Below are 18733 nucleotides of genomic sequence, written 5' to 3'. Positions count from 1 at the left end.
AGATTGGGGTTGGAGTGAACCTACACGACAGTAGCTCGCCAGGAACAAGGTTGGAGAGCCCTGGCCTACATCATATAGCCTAGGTGGCCTACATCATATAGCCTAGGTGGCCTACAACCTTGTTCTAATATCACACTGTCCTGTTGTTTTTATTTGGCAAAACAATAAATTAGATGTTTATAGGCTGGCAGAGGAGTGAAAATGTCTGTTTTAATGTTGTCTAAATACCATAGAGGTACTAGGCTTGGTGAGCCTGATTTAGGTTTCTATTTGTAGTTCAAGTCCAACAGATATGCAAGTGTTCCAAATATAGCCTCTTCAACTGGTTGGTCAGTATGGAGTCTATGTCTGATGGGACAGGGAAACCGCCTACTGAATAATACAGGAATTTCCATGTTGTCTCTGGCTAGATAAGGCTTGTTTGAGCTGTTGGTTCTTGTCATTTCCCTAAACAATAAAACACAGGTTTTGTAAAGACTCCTGCGTAGTTTGTTCATCCAACTAACATGTTTGGTGTTAAGCCTGTCATTTCTTCAAAACATGTTTTAAAGAGAAAATGGGTACACTATCCTAACTTATCCTTGCCTTAGGCCTAATACTAAAACAAATTACTATTATGATTTAATGCTAGGAAGTTACAGCTAAATTGAGACTGCATTATGCATATTTGACTGAACTAGGCTAGCCTTTATCATTATGTTAGTGAGAAGGAGCTTGACCATGTGACACATAGGCAAGGGGTTTTTTGAAGGGCAAAAAAGTTACCTTACTTTTGTTTCCCTAACTGTTATTTGATATAGACTGGGCCTAATTTTATTCCCTGAATGTAAAGGCCAATTGACTCCCCAAACTCCTGACGGTCCACCTTAATTTTCATATATTTAAAGCATCTGAAATAATATTTCCCAAGCTGTCTTAATGGATTTGCTCATGTCATAAAAGTCAATTTAGGGTTAGTGTTTCCATATGGAGATTGGCACACATCCTGCTGCTCACAGCTGTTGTCATCACTAACGTCACTAACAAAATGCTGTTCCAGGAATTGTATTTTTATGGGGCCTTGACTTGACGATGAGCAATAGAGTTGGCAAGAGCACAAACAGATCTGGGATCAGGCTAAAGTGGACTAGGTGTAGGCTATAGGCCTAAACTCTCATTGCATTCAATTAGCTTACTGCTCTATTGACAATTCTTTAAATCTAGTATGGTAGACTACTCATCCAGTGGTGTTCAATTCAGCTATTTAGTTAGGTTTTGGTTTCTGCCACAGCCATTCAAATAGTTGGGCTATACCACTTCTGGGCAATAGGCTATGTCATCATATTGCTGATGAAAAATATCTGTCTGGGAAATGCCTTTAGTGACTTGAGTAGGGCTTCCCCTGTTTCCATCTCAAGTAGAAAACAGGCGCTGTCCCTTTAAAGAAATTGCTGCTAGTTTACCCAGTGCTCCAGGGCATAGTGGGGGAGGGAGGTTGTTGACGGGGAGACAGGCTCTGGTTGGCTCTGGCATCCTCAGAGTGGCTCATGACATCACAAGGAGGAGAGGCTCAGTGGCATAAAATAACATCTCCTTTTATGGAACTAGGTGGACTATTCCATTTTCCGGAAGAGGTTGCTGTTCTTTTTATTGTAGACACCTTTTCCTTATTTTTCTTCTCTAAAGTGTGAGACATCAAGTTTATTGTTCCATTATTTTAGGCCCAGGCCTGTTTTTCTCCTGCCTATTCATATTCCTTTTATTGTCTTTTTACTGTACTGATCTTGTTTAGATTCATTTGTTTAGAGAAGGCTTTGTGATGTAAAGGGAACTTGACCTAGCACAGTGATAGAATGTCTCTTGTTCACTTTGAAAATTATGTCCTAATTACCATTGTTCCAAAGATTCTTAAGCTCCTGTCAGTACTATTTTGCCTTGCGGCAGTACAACAGTTTGTTCCAATTATAATATCTCAAACACCTCAGAGAGTGTATGGCACATTGTGCACTCATGCGTGCAACCCCCCATCACACACACACAGAGCCTCCTCTCAACTTCACCTATTGTCCCCTGCCTTTAGCGCACCCGCTGTTCAGCAGGGTGGTATCTTCCGTGAACGAACAGTAACCTCCCCTCCCTGAGTCAAATGTATCTCTACTCCAAGGAAATACTGTAATGTCGATGCTGTAGATCAGGAAACCCAGTTTTGACAACGCCTGTCATCATTAAAGGAGTACTACCAGAGAGCAGGCCGGCAGAGTATGACAACACTTCTGAACCCCATGGAGTTTCACTGAATCCCCTTTCCAATGTTTAAGTGCTTTGGGCCATGGCCTCTCTGTCAGGGTAAGCAACACAACTACTTGGTTTCTCTTGTTGGTGTTCTGGCTATGTTTCCTGTGAATAGCGTTAGCCTAACTGTTGTACTAGTCAGACTGTCACCAAACTTCATTAACAAATTGTGATAGTAGGGTTATGATGGTGTGGAAATTTATTTTTCTCAAAGAAGCAAGGTCCTACTTTCATGGTGTTCAGACACTTATATCTACCTCTTCAGTCTTTTCTTAGTCTTATCTATTTGTCATAGAGAAGTGAGGTCAGGAAGCCTTAATTACCAGTTCAGTATACCCCCCCCCCAGTTAACATTTCAACTCCCTAGACTCAGACTTTGCACTCTTTAGTAATAGAGAGCAATAGTAATGGCGGATTTTTGTAAGCACTAACTCCCCCATGGCTCGTCGGCCAGAGCCTTTGGGGAAATTCATGTTTTTTGGGATAAACACATAAAAGAATCTCTGTGGTAATGACAGGCTTAGGAGATCTTATATGTTTTGTTCTGAGATGATCTTCATCAGCTCAAGTATTTTTTTTTTTATAACTTTGAAGCATTTATGTAATCAAAACAAGCACATAAAGGCTTCATAGTTCATAGAGGTTATGTTAACTGACTTATCTTATAGCAGAAAACGTATAAGATCTCCTAAACCTGTGTTAACCTCAGACCTTGTTTTTGGTGCTTATCCCAAAACCTAATTTCCTCCATAGGAATGGCTGAATGAACTTGAGGTAACTAATATCCGTTTTTTAGGACTACAAGCTGGCGATCTCTATTTGCACAGTTAGGTACTAAGGTTGGTATGAAAACGCATTGCTTGACTGGTAGCCTTGCCCACAACCATTATTTTCTCCAAATGTGTTTGCTAGTACAGTTTATCTTTGTACCAGTGCTAAAATGTGAGTAAAAGTGACCATTTCAAGATAAAACACAATTGGGCGGGTATGGTGTTTTATATTTCGTAGTTGGGTAATTCTCACGAAACTGGAGCTAAACCAAAAAATGTATCTTGGATCACTTGCCATAATTCCTCTTGGATCACTAAGATTAGGACCTGTTAAAAAACTGTACTAAGCTCTATTAGAGATTCAGTAACCAAATGCATCAAACTGTCGTTAGTTAATCCCAAAATACTTTATGTGAATGCATTTAAGTCAAAAGTGGACTTATTGGAAAATTCCTCCCAAAAAACAATATTTTGGTATTTGTTGAAACAAACACCAAAAGAGTTTTTAGGTGCAGTCTTCCATCCGATTTGGACCAAACTTTTTTCTTAAAATGAGTAAGGCATGAGGAATCCAAAGAAGTGGTCAAAAGCCACCCTAACCCCACGCCAATCCCACACCAATATTGAGTATATAGTATCAGTTCTGTACGCTTGACAAGTAGTAATTGTAGTTGTTGGGTTTATGTCCCATCCTACATCCTGATATTTAAAGGTTCTGACCACTAGATGGCGTTATTCCTGCTATTATGATACTTAAAAAAAACAAAAAAACATTGTTAACCAATATTTAATTTGGGTGAACTGCCGCTTCAGCAAATAATTCCCTAATGGCAGGAACAGCGCCATCTAGTGGTCAGAACCTGGTAATATCAGAATGTAGAATGTGACATTAATCCAACAACTTCAATGACTAATTTATCTGAAACGGTGGGAAAAAATGTATGAGAATACATTACATAGGATGAAGAAACAATACTCTGAGTTGCAGCTCCATGCTAATTGTCAAACATAGAAAACTAATACTATATAGGGTAAGCAAACCCTTTAAGCCCACTTCCATCTTTGGATTCAAATGAAAAACTACACTGAACAAAAATATAAATGAAACATGCAACAATTTCAAAGATACAGTTCATATAAGGAAATAAGTCAATTGTGATTTGGTGTGATCACCATTTACCTCATGCAGTGCGTCACATCTCCTTTGATTGTGGCCTGTGGAATTGTCCCACTCGTCTTCAATAGCGATGCAAAGTTGCTGGATATTGGTGGGAACTGGAACACGATGTCGTACACGTCGATCCAGAGCTTCCCAAACATGCTCAATGGGTGACATGTCTGGTGAGAATGCAGGCCATGGAAGAACTGGAACATTTTCAGCTTCCAAGAATTTTGTACAGATCCTTGCGACATGGAGCCGTGCATTATCAATGCTGAAACATGAGGTGATGGTGGCAGATGAATGGCACGACAATGGGACTCGTCACGGTATCTCTGTGCCTTCAAATTGCCATTGGAAAATGAAATTGTTCGTTGTCCGTAGCTTATACCTGCCCATACCATAACCCCACCAGCAAACCGCTCGCCCACACAACACCATAGATGCTGTCTGCTCTCTGCTCGGGTTTCATCCATGAAGAGCACACTTCTCCAGCATGCCAGTGGCCCTTAAAATGTGAGTATTTGCTGACTGAAGTCGGTTACGATGACAAACTGTATCAAGACCCCGGTGAGGATGACGAGCATGCATATGAGCTTCCCTGAGATGATTTCTAACAGTTTGTGCAGAAATGTTGGTTGTGCAAACCCAAAGTTTCGTCAGATGTCCGGGTCGCTGGTATGACGATTCCGCAGGTAAAGAAGCTGGATCTGGAGGTCCTGGGTTAAACGTTGCATTTTATTTTTGTTCAGTATAGATAACTCAACTTTTTCTGTTAATCAGATTTTGTATTACGTTATTGACAATTATGTGTAAGTGCCCATTAATGGCCAATTTTCAAAGCAGCAAAAAATGTTTGGTGTTGAGGCTACCCTACACATTTTCCAGATATTTTACCTTCTCAAACGTAATCTAAAATGAAGAGATGAATGTGGTGATACGTGCACATGATAGCATATTTCATGAGCTTTCATTACTATTTTTTGCCAATTGAAAATATGGAGTTTTCATACTAGCAGTTATGCCTGCATGTCAGTCTCACAGTAACAACAACTTGGTGAACTATAACCAGATAATATATTTCAGACATTCATAGATTACATTTTTGAATGGATTCTTATTTTACTGTTAAATTAACCTTGCATTGCTATACATGCCATTTTTGTAAATTTGACTGTCTCAGGTGGGCTTAAAGGGTACAGTGTCACAAAAAGCACTCCCTCTACAGAATGTAAATGACAAAAAGCAATGTTGTTCAATATGATCCGTACTATCTTGTAGTCTATAGTGTATATTCATACCCTAAACCATTGGTTTCCAAATATTTTACAAGTAGACTTTTCTATTCTCTTTTTCACTATAAATCCCTGTTCCAATTGAGCCCAGTATGCTCCTATTAAGCCCGGTTTGCGTTGAAACACATGGGGATAATATGTTGAGATCCCTAATATTCAATGAACATGAGCATGAATGTTATTTTTCTTCTGATTTTTAAGTTGATTGAAACACACAAACTACAGTTATGCATATTGTGCATCTAGCCATGGTGGCTTTACCAACATTAGGAACAGTTAGAAACCTCTGTACTCCAAGACATTTGTACTGGACAGGTAGTCGTTGATGCAGAGAAAGAAAAATAAGGTCAGGGTTGAAGGATGTCAGGGATGGAAGACCTACAAGTGGTGGATAAAAATGGAAACCACTGAGGGTCAAGAAGATGACTATTGGGTGACTACTCATGCACTTTTGTGTGGGGACATTGTCATGTTGTCTTTCAATCATCCTTTCTCAATCTGTAGACTGCCATTATGAGTTAGCAAACAATTGACCACATCTACAAAGCCCATTCATTCCTCCGTGTTGGTAAATTAATGTTTTTCTGGGTTTTTCCCAATTTTAGCTTTTTAGTCATTGAAGTAATGAGAAGGTCAAGTGTGGTAAAGGGGGTGTTTTGAGAAAAAATATCCTGATTTCAGAAGGCATGTAAGTAATGAAATTAACTTGTGGTCATCTAAGGATTACTCCTCTAGATGATGCATCATGCATGGCTGAATAACTTTGTTAAAAAATGTATTGGAGATGTTACAGGAACTTGAAAGTGTTACGTGATGAGAAACATTTCCACATGGTTTATACGTAATAAATAATATATTTTAATGTAAACTTCAACTAGTATTAGGGTTAAGCGATGTCAATCTTTGTCTTATCGTGAATATGTACCCATAAAACATTGATAGATGATGCTATCGGCCCCTATTGGCCAACCATTTTTTTTGTAAAACATTTTTGTGGAAAAAGTAACAAACTGCTAAAATGGCACTTAGGCTATAGTGTGAAATCGAATGCAACTGGACGAATCATAACGAATGATAGTGTAAGTGTTGCAGGCAAATCTTTTCCAATATTCCTTTCTGGTTGAGGAGCTTCAGCATGGAGCAGGTTGGTGTCTGTGGCTCGCTGTCATGGAGCAGTGACAGTTTTATGAGGAACGGGCTGTCTTACCGTAGTGACATGATGGGCTAGATAGAAGCAGTCTACCGTCTTCAGAACGGGATCATTTTTTATTTTATTAGCATTCTAATGTAAAATGAAAATAAATTATATTGTTTGTTTTGTCTATCATTAAGCTGTGATTGAAAATAGCCTATACCTGGGCTTATGCTATAGACTTTAATTCTTGTTATTTTTGAAAGCCACAATTTTAGGACAACACTTTCATAGGCTAGAATATTTGGGAAATAAGATACCTTTCATTAATCTTAAAGGTCCAATGCATCTGTTTCTCGATATTAAATCATTTCTCGGTAACAATTAAGTACCATACTGTGATTTGTTTTAAATTAAAATGGTCGAAAAGATATTGACGCAAAGGGCAATATCTCAAGCAAGAATATTACTAGGCCTGTCTGGGAGTGGTCTAAGTGGGGAGGGGAAAACTGAAAACTAGCTGTTATTGGCAGAGAGGTTTGGAACGCTCTTTCTAATTTACCTTACGGTGATGTCACCATGGAACGCCAATACTCCATCCCATGAAAATGGGCCTACATTTCAGGCGGTCTTTGCAAACCGCTCTTACACTAAAATGGTGTTATCATTTTCACAATACTATTCCAACATCATAGTGTGGAAATATATGTAAAACAGTAAAATCATGTTGTTGACTGCACTGACAGCTTTTATGGTAGGCGTGAGGGGTGTTCCCCAATGGGGGCAGAGGGGAAAAGTTTGCCCCCCCCCCACTGGGCTAAACCATCATCTGCCCTAGATTTGTATGCTTTATGGACAAACTACAGCAATGTATTTTGTCTTATTCAAATATGTGAGTTTTTATTTGAAGTATAATTGTATAAAATAACCCGAGAATATAATCCGGACGCATTTTGGTAATGAGAATATGGGGATGGAAATGTTAAATTATTTCAAATAATGGCATAGTGTAGCAACAAAATGATACTGGATTGTTGCAGATGCACCATGGCTTTCTAACTAAATTTCTACTGCCGTGGTTAACTTGTTTCATGAGAATCACCCAGTTGTTTGGTAGCATTGTCTTCTTTAGTAATGTAGATCAGAGCCAGCTGGTTGGGCATATGGCTACAGTGCCTTGTTCACAGCATAGGCCCAGTTTCAATGTATGCATGGTTGAGTCAAAGTTATTGCTAGGCCTCATTCTAGTTTCACATACTTTGTTAAATTGGCTTGGTAGTGGTGAGTAGTCTACTGTTAACATACTGGTATGTATGCACAGGTGCCATTGACACTCATAATAGAGTTGTTGTTGATGCTCTTCCAATTTTCTCTAAAGGCGTCCGCATGCTTCCCATCTGGAACAGTTTGCACATCTTAGAATATATTGTGACCTGTTTTTGACATTTTTGTATTCAAGATTTTTTGGGGCTGTTCATGCGCACACATCTTTTTCTTGAGGCAAGCCAAAGTTGGTAGCAGAATAATACGGCCCTTCGTCAGTGATTGGTCAATAGTAGTGATTATTCAATAAAGTCTTTGTTGTCATTAAACGAGACAACTCGTTTTCAAGCAATGTTTTTCATTGAGTACTGCACCAAACATCTTAGATGTAAAATTGTGCGACTAAGATCTCCTCAGCAAAAATGTCAATTAATTACAGATTTCTTGTCATTCTTGTGATCTTAAATTCATTCAGACTATTTTGAGGAAGTATATACTTGCTACGGCATCTCAAAATGCTCCCCCCCCCCTCATTTTTAAAGCGTAGCTCTTTTAAGGGAGTATGCGAGCACACCCATTCGGTTCACCTAGCCGCCAGTCGAACTGAAGTGTGCTGACGCCTTAAGCCCCCACTTGCCTCATAATACACAGCGGTGATTAGAATGGATTAATGATTAATGGCGAGGGGAGTGTTTAGAGAGCCAGGACATAAACAAAGCTGAGTGATCAAATGTATTGACTAAACAGCCCATTCACACATTTACTCAAGGTCCATCCCAAATGGAGTCATTTGCATCTACAAATTCAAATGGCAGTCCTCCCTCACCATCAGTTTCTGAACTATTTTAGTTAGGTTTGCCTACTCCTTATGTGAAGGTCTTTGGTAGGCAAATTCTAGGAAAACAAGAAATCCTATCTCCTGTTTCTCACTATTCAGACCGTATGCTGAAAGGCCACGTGATGGGGGTCGAATGTGTTAATAAGAGTGAGTGGTGTAAATGGAGTTGTAATGGTGGCCACATAAAAAAATTATTAAAAAAACGTTAAATGACCGTATCATACCAGTTGTGACTGTGGTATTTTCTGTTCCTGGTTACTGGAAGGTAGAAAACCATCTGCGTTCAGTGATGACTCAACCCTGTAGCTTATAGTGTATTGAGCAGTCAGGGAATTGCCATATGCCCTATATAGCCTAGTCTAATCAGGTGCTGTGCCCTGTATTTTGAGGGAAGGTGGGGGGACAGGCCAGGTTAATCTTACTATTTCAACACTCCTTAACTTGTTGTTATACCCTTAAAAGCAACAGAGAGGGGTAGGCCTGTATGTCAAAGTGCTGGCTTATTTTTGAGGAACTACCAACTAAACCTTTCACTTCATGGAGATCTCCATTAATAGTACCCACTTTTCAGGTGATGCCTGACCTCTTATGACATTGAGCACATATCCCTCTTAGTACATAGGCCTAGTTTTTTGTTTAAAAAAAATCATCTTGTTGACAGTTCACTGTGAACAGTAGTTAGACCTATTCTGAATCGCTGTTCACTCTACAACATGGACGCCAATCACTAGAGATGGAATACAAGGGCAAATGGCTTTGTTTTTGAAGCCACAATAATAGAACTCACGTTTAGAAGGACACACGGTACCAGTCAAAATTGTGGACACACCTAATCAGTCCAGGGTTTTTCTTTTTACTACATTGTAGTATAATTGTTAAGACATCAACTATGAAATAACACATATGGAATCATGTAGTAACCAAATAAGTTAAACATCTATATTTTATATTTAAGATTCTTCAAATTAGCCACCCTTTGCCTTGATGACTGCTTTTCACACTCTTGGCATTCTCTCAACCAGCTTCATGAGGTAGTCACCTGGAATGCATTTCAATGAACAGGTGTGCCCTGTCAAAAGTTAATTTGTGGGATTTCCTTCCTTAATGCTTTTGAAACAATCAGTTGTGTTGTGACAAGGTAGGGGTGGTATACAGAAGACAGCCCTATTTGGTAAAATACCATGTCCATATTATGGCAAGAACAACTCATATAAGGAAAGATAAAACAACAGTCCATTATTTAAGACCTGAACAACTAACTTTTAAAGTTTCTTCAAGTGCAGTTGCTAAAACCATCAAGCGCTATGATGAAAATGGCTTTCATGAGGACCACCACAGGAAAGGAAGATCCAGAGTTACCTCTGCTGCAGAGGATAAGTTAATTAGTGAAATGTACCTCAGCTTGCAGCCCAAATAAATGCTTCACAGAGTTCAAGTAACAGACACATCTCAACATCAACTGTTCAGGAGGAGAATTCGTGAATCAGGCCTTCATGGTCGAATTGCTGCAAAGAAACCACTACTAAAGGACACCAATAATAAGAAGAGACTTGCTTGGGCCAAGAAACACGAGCAATAGACATTAGACCTGTGGAAACCTGTCCTTTGGTCTGATGAGTCCAAATGTGTGATTTTTTTGGTTTCAACCACTGTGTCTTTGTGAGACGCAGAGTAGGTGAATGGATGATCTCAGCATGTGTGGTTCCCACCGTGAAGCATGAAGGTGACGGTGTGGGGGTGCTTTGCTGGTGACACTGATTTATTTAGAATTGAAGGCACATTTAACCAGCATGGCTGCCACAGCATTCTGCAGCGATACGCCATCCCACCTGGTTTGTGCTTAGTGGGTCTATCATTTGTTTTTCAAACAGGACAATGACCCAAAACACACCTCAAGGCTGGCTAAGGACTATTTAACCAAGGAGAGTGATGGAGTGCTGCATCAGATGACCTGGCCTCCACAATCACCTGACCTCAACCCAATTGAGATGGTTTAGGATGAGTTGGACCTTAAAATGAAGGAAAAGCAGCCAGCAAGTGCTCAGCATATGTGGGAACTCCTTCAAGACTGTTGGAAAAGCATTCCTCATGAAACTGGCTGAGAGGATGCCAGTTTAACCTGCTTTTTTTTGTAATGACTGTTCTTGCTTTCCAAGTTTTTCTATAAAAATGCATTTTTCATTATAAATTTAACCAGAACCATGCTTAATGCACATTCACGTAGCAGGCATTATAGAAAATGAACACGGGTCTCATAAACAATCTCTCAAGCACAAGCTCATATGCTAGTGAGTAGCCATCTAATCTTTATAGGAATCTTTATATTTCAAGTTTAGCCAACTTGGATCTATTTGCTAGCTAACAAGGCAGAACAGTTGAATTGTTTTGAACAAACCCTTGTGTCCGTCTTCAACTGTTTAAACTAGAAGTCGACCGATTAATCGGAATGGCCGATTTAATTAGGGCCGATTTTCAAGTTTTCATAACAATCTGAAATCGGTATTTTTGGGTGCCGATTTGGCAATTAAAAAAAATATATAAATATATTTTAATTATACCTTTTATTTACCTAGGCAAGTCAGTTAAGAACACATTCTTATTTTCAATGACGGACTAGGAACGGTGGGTTAACTGCCTTGTTCAGGGATAGAACGACAGATTTTCACCTTGTCAGCTCGGGGATTCAATCTTGCAACCTTACAGTTAACTAGTCCAACGCAATAACGACCTGCCTCTCTCTCGTTGCACTCCACAAGGAGACTGCCTGTTACGCGAATGCAGTAAGCCAAGGTAAGTTGCTAGCTAGCATTAAACTTATCTTATAAAAAACAATCAATCATAATCACTAGTTAACTACACATGGTTGATGATATTACTAGATATTATCTAGCGTGTCCTGCGTTGCGTATAATCTGACTGAGCATACAAGTATACAAGTATCTGACTGAGCGGTGGTAGGCAGGCGCGTACACATTCATTCAAACAGCACTTTCTTTGCGTTTTGCCAGCAGCTCTTCGTTGTGCGTCAAGCATTGCGCTGTTTATGACTTCAAGCCTATCAACTCCCGAGATGAAGCTGGTGTAACCGAAGTGAAATGGCTAGCTAGTTAGCGCACACTAATAGTGTTTCAAACGTCACTCGCTCTGAGCCTTCTAGTAGTTGTTCCCCTTGCTCTGCATGGGTAACACTGCTTCGATGGTGGCAGTTGTCGTTGTGTTGCTGGTTCAAGCCCAGGGATGAGCGAGGAGAGGGATGGAAGCTATACTGTTACACTAGCAATACTAAAGTGCCTATAAGAACATCCAATAGTCAAAGGTTAATGAAATACAAACGGTATAGAGGGAAATAGTCCTATAATTCCTATAATAACTACAACCTAAAACTGGGAATATTGAAGACTCATGTTAAAAGGAACCACCAGCTTTGATATGTTCTGAGCAAGGAACTGAAACGTTAGCTTTCTTACATAGTACATATTACACTTTTACTTTCTTCTCCAACACTTTTTTTGCATTATTTAAACCAAATTGAACAAGTTTCATTATTTACTTGAGGCTAAATTGATTTTATTGATGTATTATATTAAGTTAAAATAAGTGTTCAATCAGTATTGTTGTAATTGTCATTATTACAAATAAATTTAAAAAATCGGCCAATTTAATCGGTATTGGCTCTTTTGGTCCTCCAATAATCGGTATCGGCGTTGAAAAATCATAATCGGCCGACCTCTAGTTCAAACAGTGTGTCCACTTTGTTCTGATGTTGAAATCAAATGGCCTACCTTATTTCTCAGAATGAGAACAAGTAGCCAAATCCTTATATAATTGTGTCTTCTGCTTAGTGCAAATTTTTAAAACAGACTAGACAGCTAGTATAAGTCTTTGGCTAAAATGCTCCTAGCGGTACCTGGTACCACAATGCCGCGCGTGACAAACTGAGCATACATTTTCCAAAAATCAATGTTTGTTGATAATCCTGTTTTAGGAGTGTCTGCTCTGCAGGCAATTTGAGCAGTTAAGACATTAAAAGGGTATTGTTATAAAGATTAACTTCTCTTTTACAATAAAATGTCTCAATGTGTTTCGGTGTCCATATGACCGATTCTGTTGGACCAAAACTCAAATACTAATAGTGAGTTGGAACCGCTTGTCAGGGAAGAAGTGATCTCTCATCTTTGTGTGTGTGTGTGTGTAAACCAAGAGGAAGATGCGATGTGAGAGCTGTTGATGTGCTTCAATGGACTTATTTCTGACCTAAGCTTGTCGCCTGCCTTCCCTCCTTTGAGGCAATAACTACCATTTTGTTAGAGCTGATACATGAGCATCTCATCATTATATACAGATCTCTGGTGTAAATGGGAAGGCGCACCCAGCATAGGAGCATCAAAGGAGACAAGACCAAAAAGACAACACGAGAACAAGCAGACATGAGCGCTCATAAAAACGAGAAAAAACATTTTGTTACATGATTCTTGCTATACAAGCATTTGGTATATCGTGCAAAAAACGTACATTCGAATTAATATAATTCATTCTATATGTCACCCAGCCCTACTTGCAGTGATTATTTCGAAGCTGTTAGTAGAAATTATGTTGGCAGATTGCCTCCGGGCCACCTAGCGCCTAAAAGCTTATCACATGCCATCAGAAATATTAGCGACTATATTACAATAAATGACACACTGTATTCATGAGATGGAGAAGAAAAAAAACATGAAATACGATTTGTGGTCTTGTTATTGGATTGATAATTTTGAGGGTGGGATATGTACTGTAGAAAAGTGGGTCATTAGAAGGCAGTGAATAGGCCTACCTATTACTAGATAGCCTAGCTGTTCATATGCTAATTTCATTTATTCCATTGATTTAACTGTGCTATCTCTGCCCCACAGTGTTTCCAACACATAGGCCTACAATCAGTAGCTTTTGATCACCCATTCATTATAACGCTTTAGACTTGCAGGGGTGTGTAGATGTTCTTGTCCCTCCCCTTTTAAGCCATTGAAAAATGCCCTTCCCCTAAGTTGCCCCCTATCTTTTTTTTGTGTACTCTGCAGTATCACTTGGTGTTTTTTAATGTAGACCGAAGTATTTGGAAGCTGCTATTTTCTCTTCTCCACGCTTAGTGACTGTGTCTCTGTTGTTAGCAACATGAACCGTGAAGACCGGAATGTGCTCCGTATGAAAGAAAGAGAAAGGCGAAATCAAGAAATCCAGCAGGGAGGAGAGGCCTTTCCAGCTCACTCCCCTCTCTTTCCTGAACCTTATAAAGTTGTAAGTTTATTTTGTTATTCATTTTGTTTTGCTTCTGTCATTTAGTTACATCTTAGAGTTTATACTTGCTTCTCCTATAAGTATTCCCATTATGCTATGATTGATTTGCAGGATTCATTGATAACTATTTTTAAACCCAGAGAACTGCTTACGTGTTTTTATATCTGAACAGTGGCAGGGAGAGTTGGAGGTAAGTGCACTGTTTAGAGGAATTGCATTAGCTGCAGTTAATGTGGGCTCAGGTCTGTTGCTGGCTGCTCAGGAGGAATTTAGGGCCCGGGCCCTGCAAGCTGAGGTTTCATGCTCACCCTGTCCACGCTGCAAATCAGTCTCCTCTGTCCCTTTATCTAATCTGGTCCTTCCTTAGTCCTTCTCACAATGAGCCTGAGGTAAGTGCATAACCGCTAGTCCTTTTGTCCCATCAAATTGCTATATCATTGTGGGCATTAAACAGCCCACAGCTAAAGGGGACCTGCAGTCATATGCAGTCTTGACAACTTTAGGATGCTTGTATGGCTAGATAGTGGTTGAGTAGTAGACCTAACCCTTATTGATGTTGATGCTTACCAGGCCTCTGTAGTCAACTAAACAACAGAAAGCAGTTGGTTTAGGGATGCACATTTTCTATGAGCATTGATGTGGGCCAGAGCCAGATCTCCCATCCCACCAACTCGATTATAAGGATTTCAGACCTTGGCTCAGTCTAATCTTTGCCACTAACCAGATATAAGCAGAGGTAAGTGGCTCCTCTCTTAGTTAGAGGACCAATCAACAGATGATTTTGAACGTGTCCAGACATGTAGCGAATGAAAAGGGGTGAGAGGTGAGTTCGACATGGAAAGCCAAGCTGTCTCTTGCCCCCGCAGAGTGAAAGGTAATCAGGGGGCTTTGATGAAGAATAGGACCCAGGGAAGTCGCCCTCCCACCACCAGCCATGGCAGCCATGTTGTGTTCCGCAGCTCTCAGAGCCCTGAGTCCACTGTGTTGTTTTTAGAGAAGCCACCGCTTGTTTACTCATGCAGTTACAAAATGGGTCATGTAATGTAGAAATGTGAAACATCAACTGGATAACTAAAACTCAATCTTCTCATGTAGGCAGTAGAATGCCTCTTTGTGATTAGTTTCCAGCGAGTTATGTAACATCAGTCCTGACCAATAGTATTCATAGTCCAGTAACATTTGTTTACTATGTCTTCCTGTAAATTCCACGTCTGTTTATTTAAGCGCCACTAAACAAATCTGCCACTGAACTTTTACAATTTATAGCAGCGTGGTAACATTTGTACACGGGTCGCACAGATGCAGTTCATCTTTCCCCAGGCAGAAAAATGCTGATCTTAAATGGCTTTTGTAGTATAATGACTCCAATATGCACTTCAATGTATTTTTGTCAGGGCCTATGGCTTTTCCATTTTTTTAATGTTGCTCTACACTTTACTGTGTGTTATATCATTTTGAAGTTCTCTCCTAATAACATTGTAAATGTAGTTTAAAACTGGTGCATGAATTGTGAAAGATGGGGGTTAGGTGTTACTTTCTTTGCTCTGTTTGTTTGCTACCGAGAGCCCTTCTATCAAAGTGTAGGCCTTGCATGGCGGCACACTTATGCATTGTACACATACACAACACAACATATTGCAAGGCAAACCCAATTACTAGAGTGAATGGGCTCTGATGGATTTTCTCTGCTTTCTATCCAGACCAGCAAAGCTTTGTGTAGCACATATTCTACATTTCCTGCTACAGATAACAGATGGTTCCCCACCCCACACGGGTATCTGTCAGAAAGAATCGGTTTGGGGGCCCCCAAGTGAAATTGGATAGGCTACACGCACTGTGGTTTACCTCTTGTCATCTGTAGCAGGAGCCCCTCCGAGTGATTGATTTAACTTCTTTAATGGAGCCATGGAAGGCCCTTATCACCCCATGCAGATGGCCTCACTGGTCAGGAGGGGAGTTTGAATAAGCCAATTGTCTCTCTTGTGTGATTAGTTGAGAGGGCCGCCCTCTCCTCAATATTGTTTCAACTTTAAGCTTCATATCAGAGGGCTAATAGTATAATTTCCCTAACAAAAATACATTGTCAATGTTTCTTTAATGTTATAAGAAACATTCAAGTCTCTTCTTTTTTTTATATTTCAGAAGTTTTCACCAGAATAAATCCAAAGTTTGGGTAGCATATTTAATTAATGTATTAGACTAAAAGCAATTAATTCAAGTGCTTAACTGCTGTCCTGAAGGTGACCCTCTGTTTCTTTCTTTCTCACTCTCTCTTTGTATGTGCAGTCCAGCAAAGAAGATAAACTGTCCAGTCGTATCCAGAGTATGCTTGGAAACTACGACGAGATGAAGGAACCTATCGGAGACACAATTCCAAAACTCGGTGGCAAACCCTCAGGCTCGTCGTCCTCCGAGGAGAAGTCTGGCCAGTCTCTGTTTGGGGACCAGCGTGGCGGTGGCAGTGGCCAGAACAGTAAATGGACTCCAGTAGGCCCAGCGGCCAGCACCTCGTCCTCCCAGTCCTCTAAGAGATCCAGCCTCCAGGGCAGCCACAGCGGTAGCAGGAGTAGCGGTAGCAGCAGTAGTAGCCAAAGACACGAGCGGGAACACAAGAAGTCCAGCAAGCATGGCTCAGAACACTCCAAGTCCCACACGTCTAGCCCAGCCAAGGGTTCCCTGAGCTCCAGTCACTCCCGGTCACTAGGTGCTGAGCACCACGGCAAGGAGCGCTACCGCTCCAAGTCCCCACGTGAGCGCGAGGCCAACTGGGACTCCCCGTCGCGTGTGCACACATCTTTCACCAGCGGCCCGCATTCCAGCCAGGCTTTCCCCCCTTCGCTCATGTCCAAGCCCAGCTCCATGCTACAGAAGCCTACAGCCTACGTGCGCCCCATGGATGGCCAGGAGACGGTGGAGCCCAAGACCTCATCAGCGATGTACAGTGGCCAGTCCCACAGCAGCACCATGGGGGAGATGAAGTCCAACGGCAAGGCATCGCTCTCCAAGCTCAAGATCCCCTCGCAGCCTGTTGAGGTAAAACCACAGAACTAGAATGAGTTCAATTCTAGAGATTCTATAGAATAAAACTTAGTGACTTAGTCACTAACAAGATGAAATATGACACACTAACGTTTGTTGTTTATGAGCCTTTTTCTTCTTCTTCTAACAATGGTACAATCGTTGATGTTTGTAGGGTCCCATGACTGGTGATGCGAATTGTGTTGATGAGATTTTAAAGGTAAGAATACTTTTCAGAGGATATCATGAACTGTAATCTGAGTAAGAAATTATTTTTTCTTCTTCCCGTCATTGAGATCTTACTCAACTTCACTTTTTCCATTTTTCCCTCCAGGAAATGACTCAGTCCTGGCCCCCTCCGTTGACCGCCATTCACACCCCCTGCAAAACAGAGCCTTCAAAGTTTCCATTCCCCTCCAAGGTCAGACAGCAGAGCATGCCTTAGAGACGTACAGAGGCTGAGCATAGAAATGGTCATATTTTACTATCTCTTAGAAAGTCATCTATTCATCTGCCACAATTTTTAGACGAGTCATTGGTACAATAAGATGCACATTTTTTTTGAATGGATGTCTGAATAGCATTTGTTAGGCCTACATAAACAGTACCAGTCAAAAGTTTGGACACACCTACTCATTCCAAGGTTTTTCTTTATTCTTATTATCTTCTACGTTGTAGAATAATAGTGAAGACATAACTATGAAATAACACACATGGAATCATGTATTAACCAAAAAAGTGTTAAACAAATCAAAACATATTTATTCTTTAGTCAACCTTTGCCTTGATGAGCCAATCAGTTGTGTTGTGACCAAGTCCATATTATGGCAAGAACAGCTCAAATAAGCAAAGAGAAACAACAGTCCATCATTATTTAAGACAGGAAGGTCAGTCAATCTGGCATCTCAACATCAACTGTTCAGAGGATACTGTGTGAATCAGGCCTTCATGGTCGAATTGCTGCAGAGAAACCACTACTAAAGGACACCAATAATAAGAAGAGACTTGCTTGGGCCAAGACACATGAGCAATGGACATTGATGATAGGACCAAATTTGAGATTGTTTTGGTTCCAACCACTGTGTCTTTGTGAGACCCAGAGTAGGTGAATGGATGATCTCTGCATGTGTGGTTCCCACCTTGAAGCATGGAGGAGGAGGTGTGGGGGTGCTTTGCTGGTGACCCTGTCTATGACTTATTTAGAATTGAAGACACACTTAACCAGCATGGCTGCCACAGCATTCTGCAGCAATACGCCATCCCATCTGGTTTGTGCTTAGTGGGACTATCATTTGTTTTTCAAACAGGACAATGACCCAAAACATACCTCCAGGCTGGCTATGGGCTATTTAACCAAGGAGAGTGATGGAGTGCTGCATCAGATGACCTGGCCTCCACAATCACCTAAATTCAACCCGATTGAGATGGTTTAGGATGAGTTAGACCGCAGAGTCAGCCAGCAAGTTCTCAGCATATGTGGGAACTCCTTAAAGACTGTTGAGAAAGCATTCCTCATTAAGCTGGTTGAGAGAATGCCAAGAGTGTGCAAAGCTAACTATTTAATAGTTTTAATGTCTTCACTATTATTCTACAATGTAGAAAATATAAAAAATAAAGAAAATCCCTGGAATAAGTAGGTGTGTCCAAACATTTGACTGGTATTGTTTTGTTGGCCTAACAAATGCTATTCAGACATCCAATTAAAAAAATGTG

The 18733-nt window shown here is 40.5% G+C and overlaps 1 protein-coding gene across 4 annotated transcripts in view; it reads left to right on the top strand.

Annotated features, from left to right (window-relative positions):
* Positions 1-18733, top strand: part of LOC110537760 (AF4/FMR2 family member 4) — a 36191-nt gene that overhangs the window by 4684 nt on the left and 12774 nt on the right. The window contains exons 1-5 of one of the 4 annotated variants that reach the window (XM_021624131.3): positions 1900-2325; positions 13876-14002; positions 16289-17035; positions 17196-17240; positions 17355-17441. In XM_021624131.3, coding sequence (XP_021479806.2) covers positions 2309-2325; positions 13876-14002; positions 16289-17035; positions 17196-17240; positions 17355-17441 — 1023 coding nt within the window. In that variant the 5' untranslated portion in view covers positions 1900-2308. Of the gene's footprint in view, positions 1-1899; positions 2326-13875; positions 14003-16288; positions 17036-17195; positions 17241-17354; positions 17442-18733 lie in introns of those variants that run through there. The other 3 variants (XM_021624132.3, XM_090192756.1, XM_090192757.1) reach the window with 3 other exon arrangements.

Source organism: Oncorhynchus mykiss, chromosome 12 (assembly GCF_057628025.1).
Source record: "Oncorhynchus mykiss isolate SJ-2025 chromosome 12, ASM5762802v1, whole genome shotgun sequence".
Classification (NCBI taxonomy): Eukaryota; Metazoa; Chordata; class Actinopteri; order Salmoniformes; family Salmonidae; genus Oncorhynchus; species Oncorhynchus mykiss.
The sequence above is the reverse complement of the archived record's forward strand: the minus strand, read 5'-3'. Positions and strand labels throughout refer to the sequence as shown.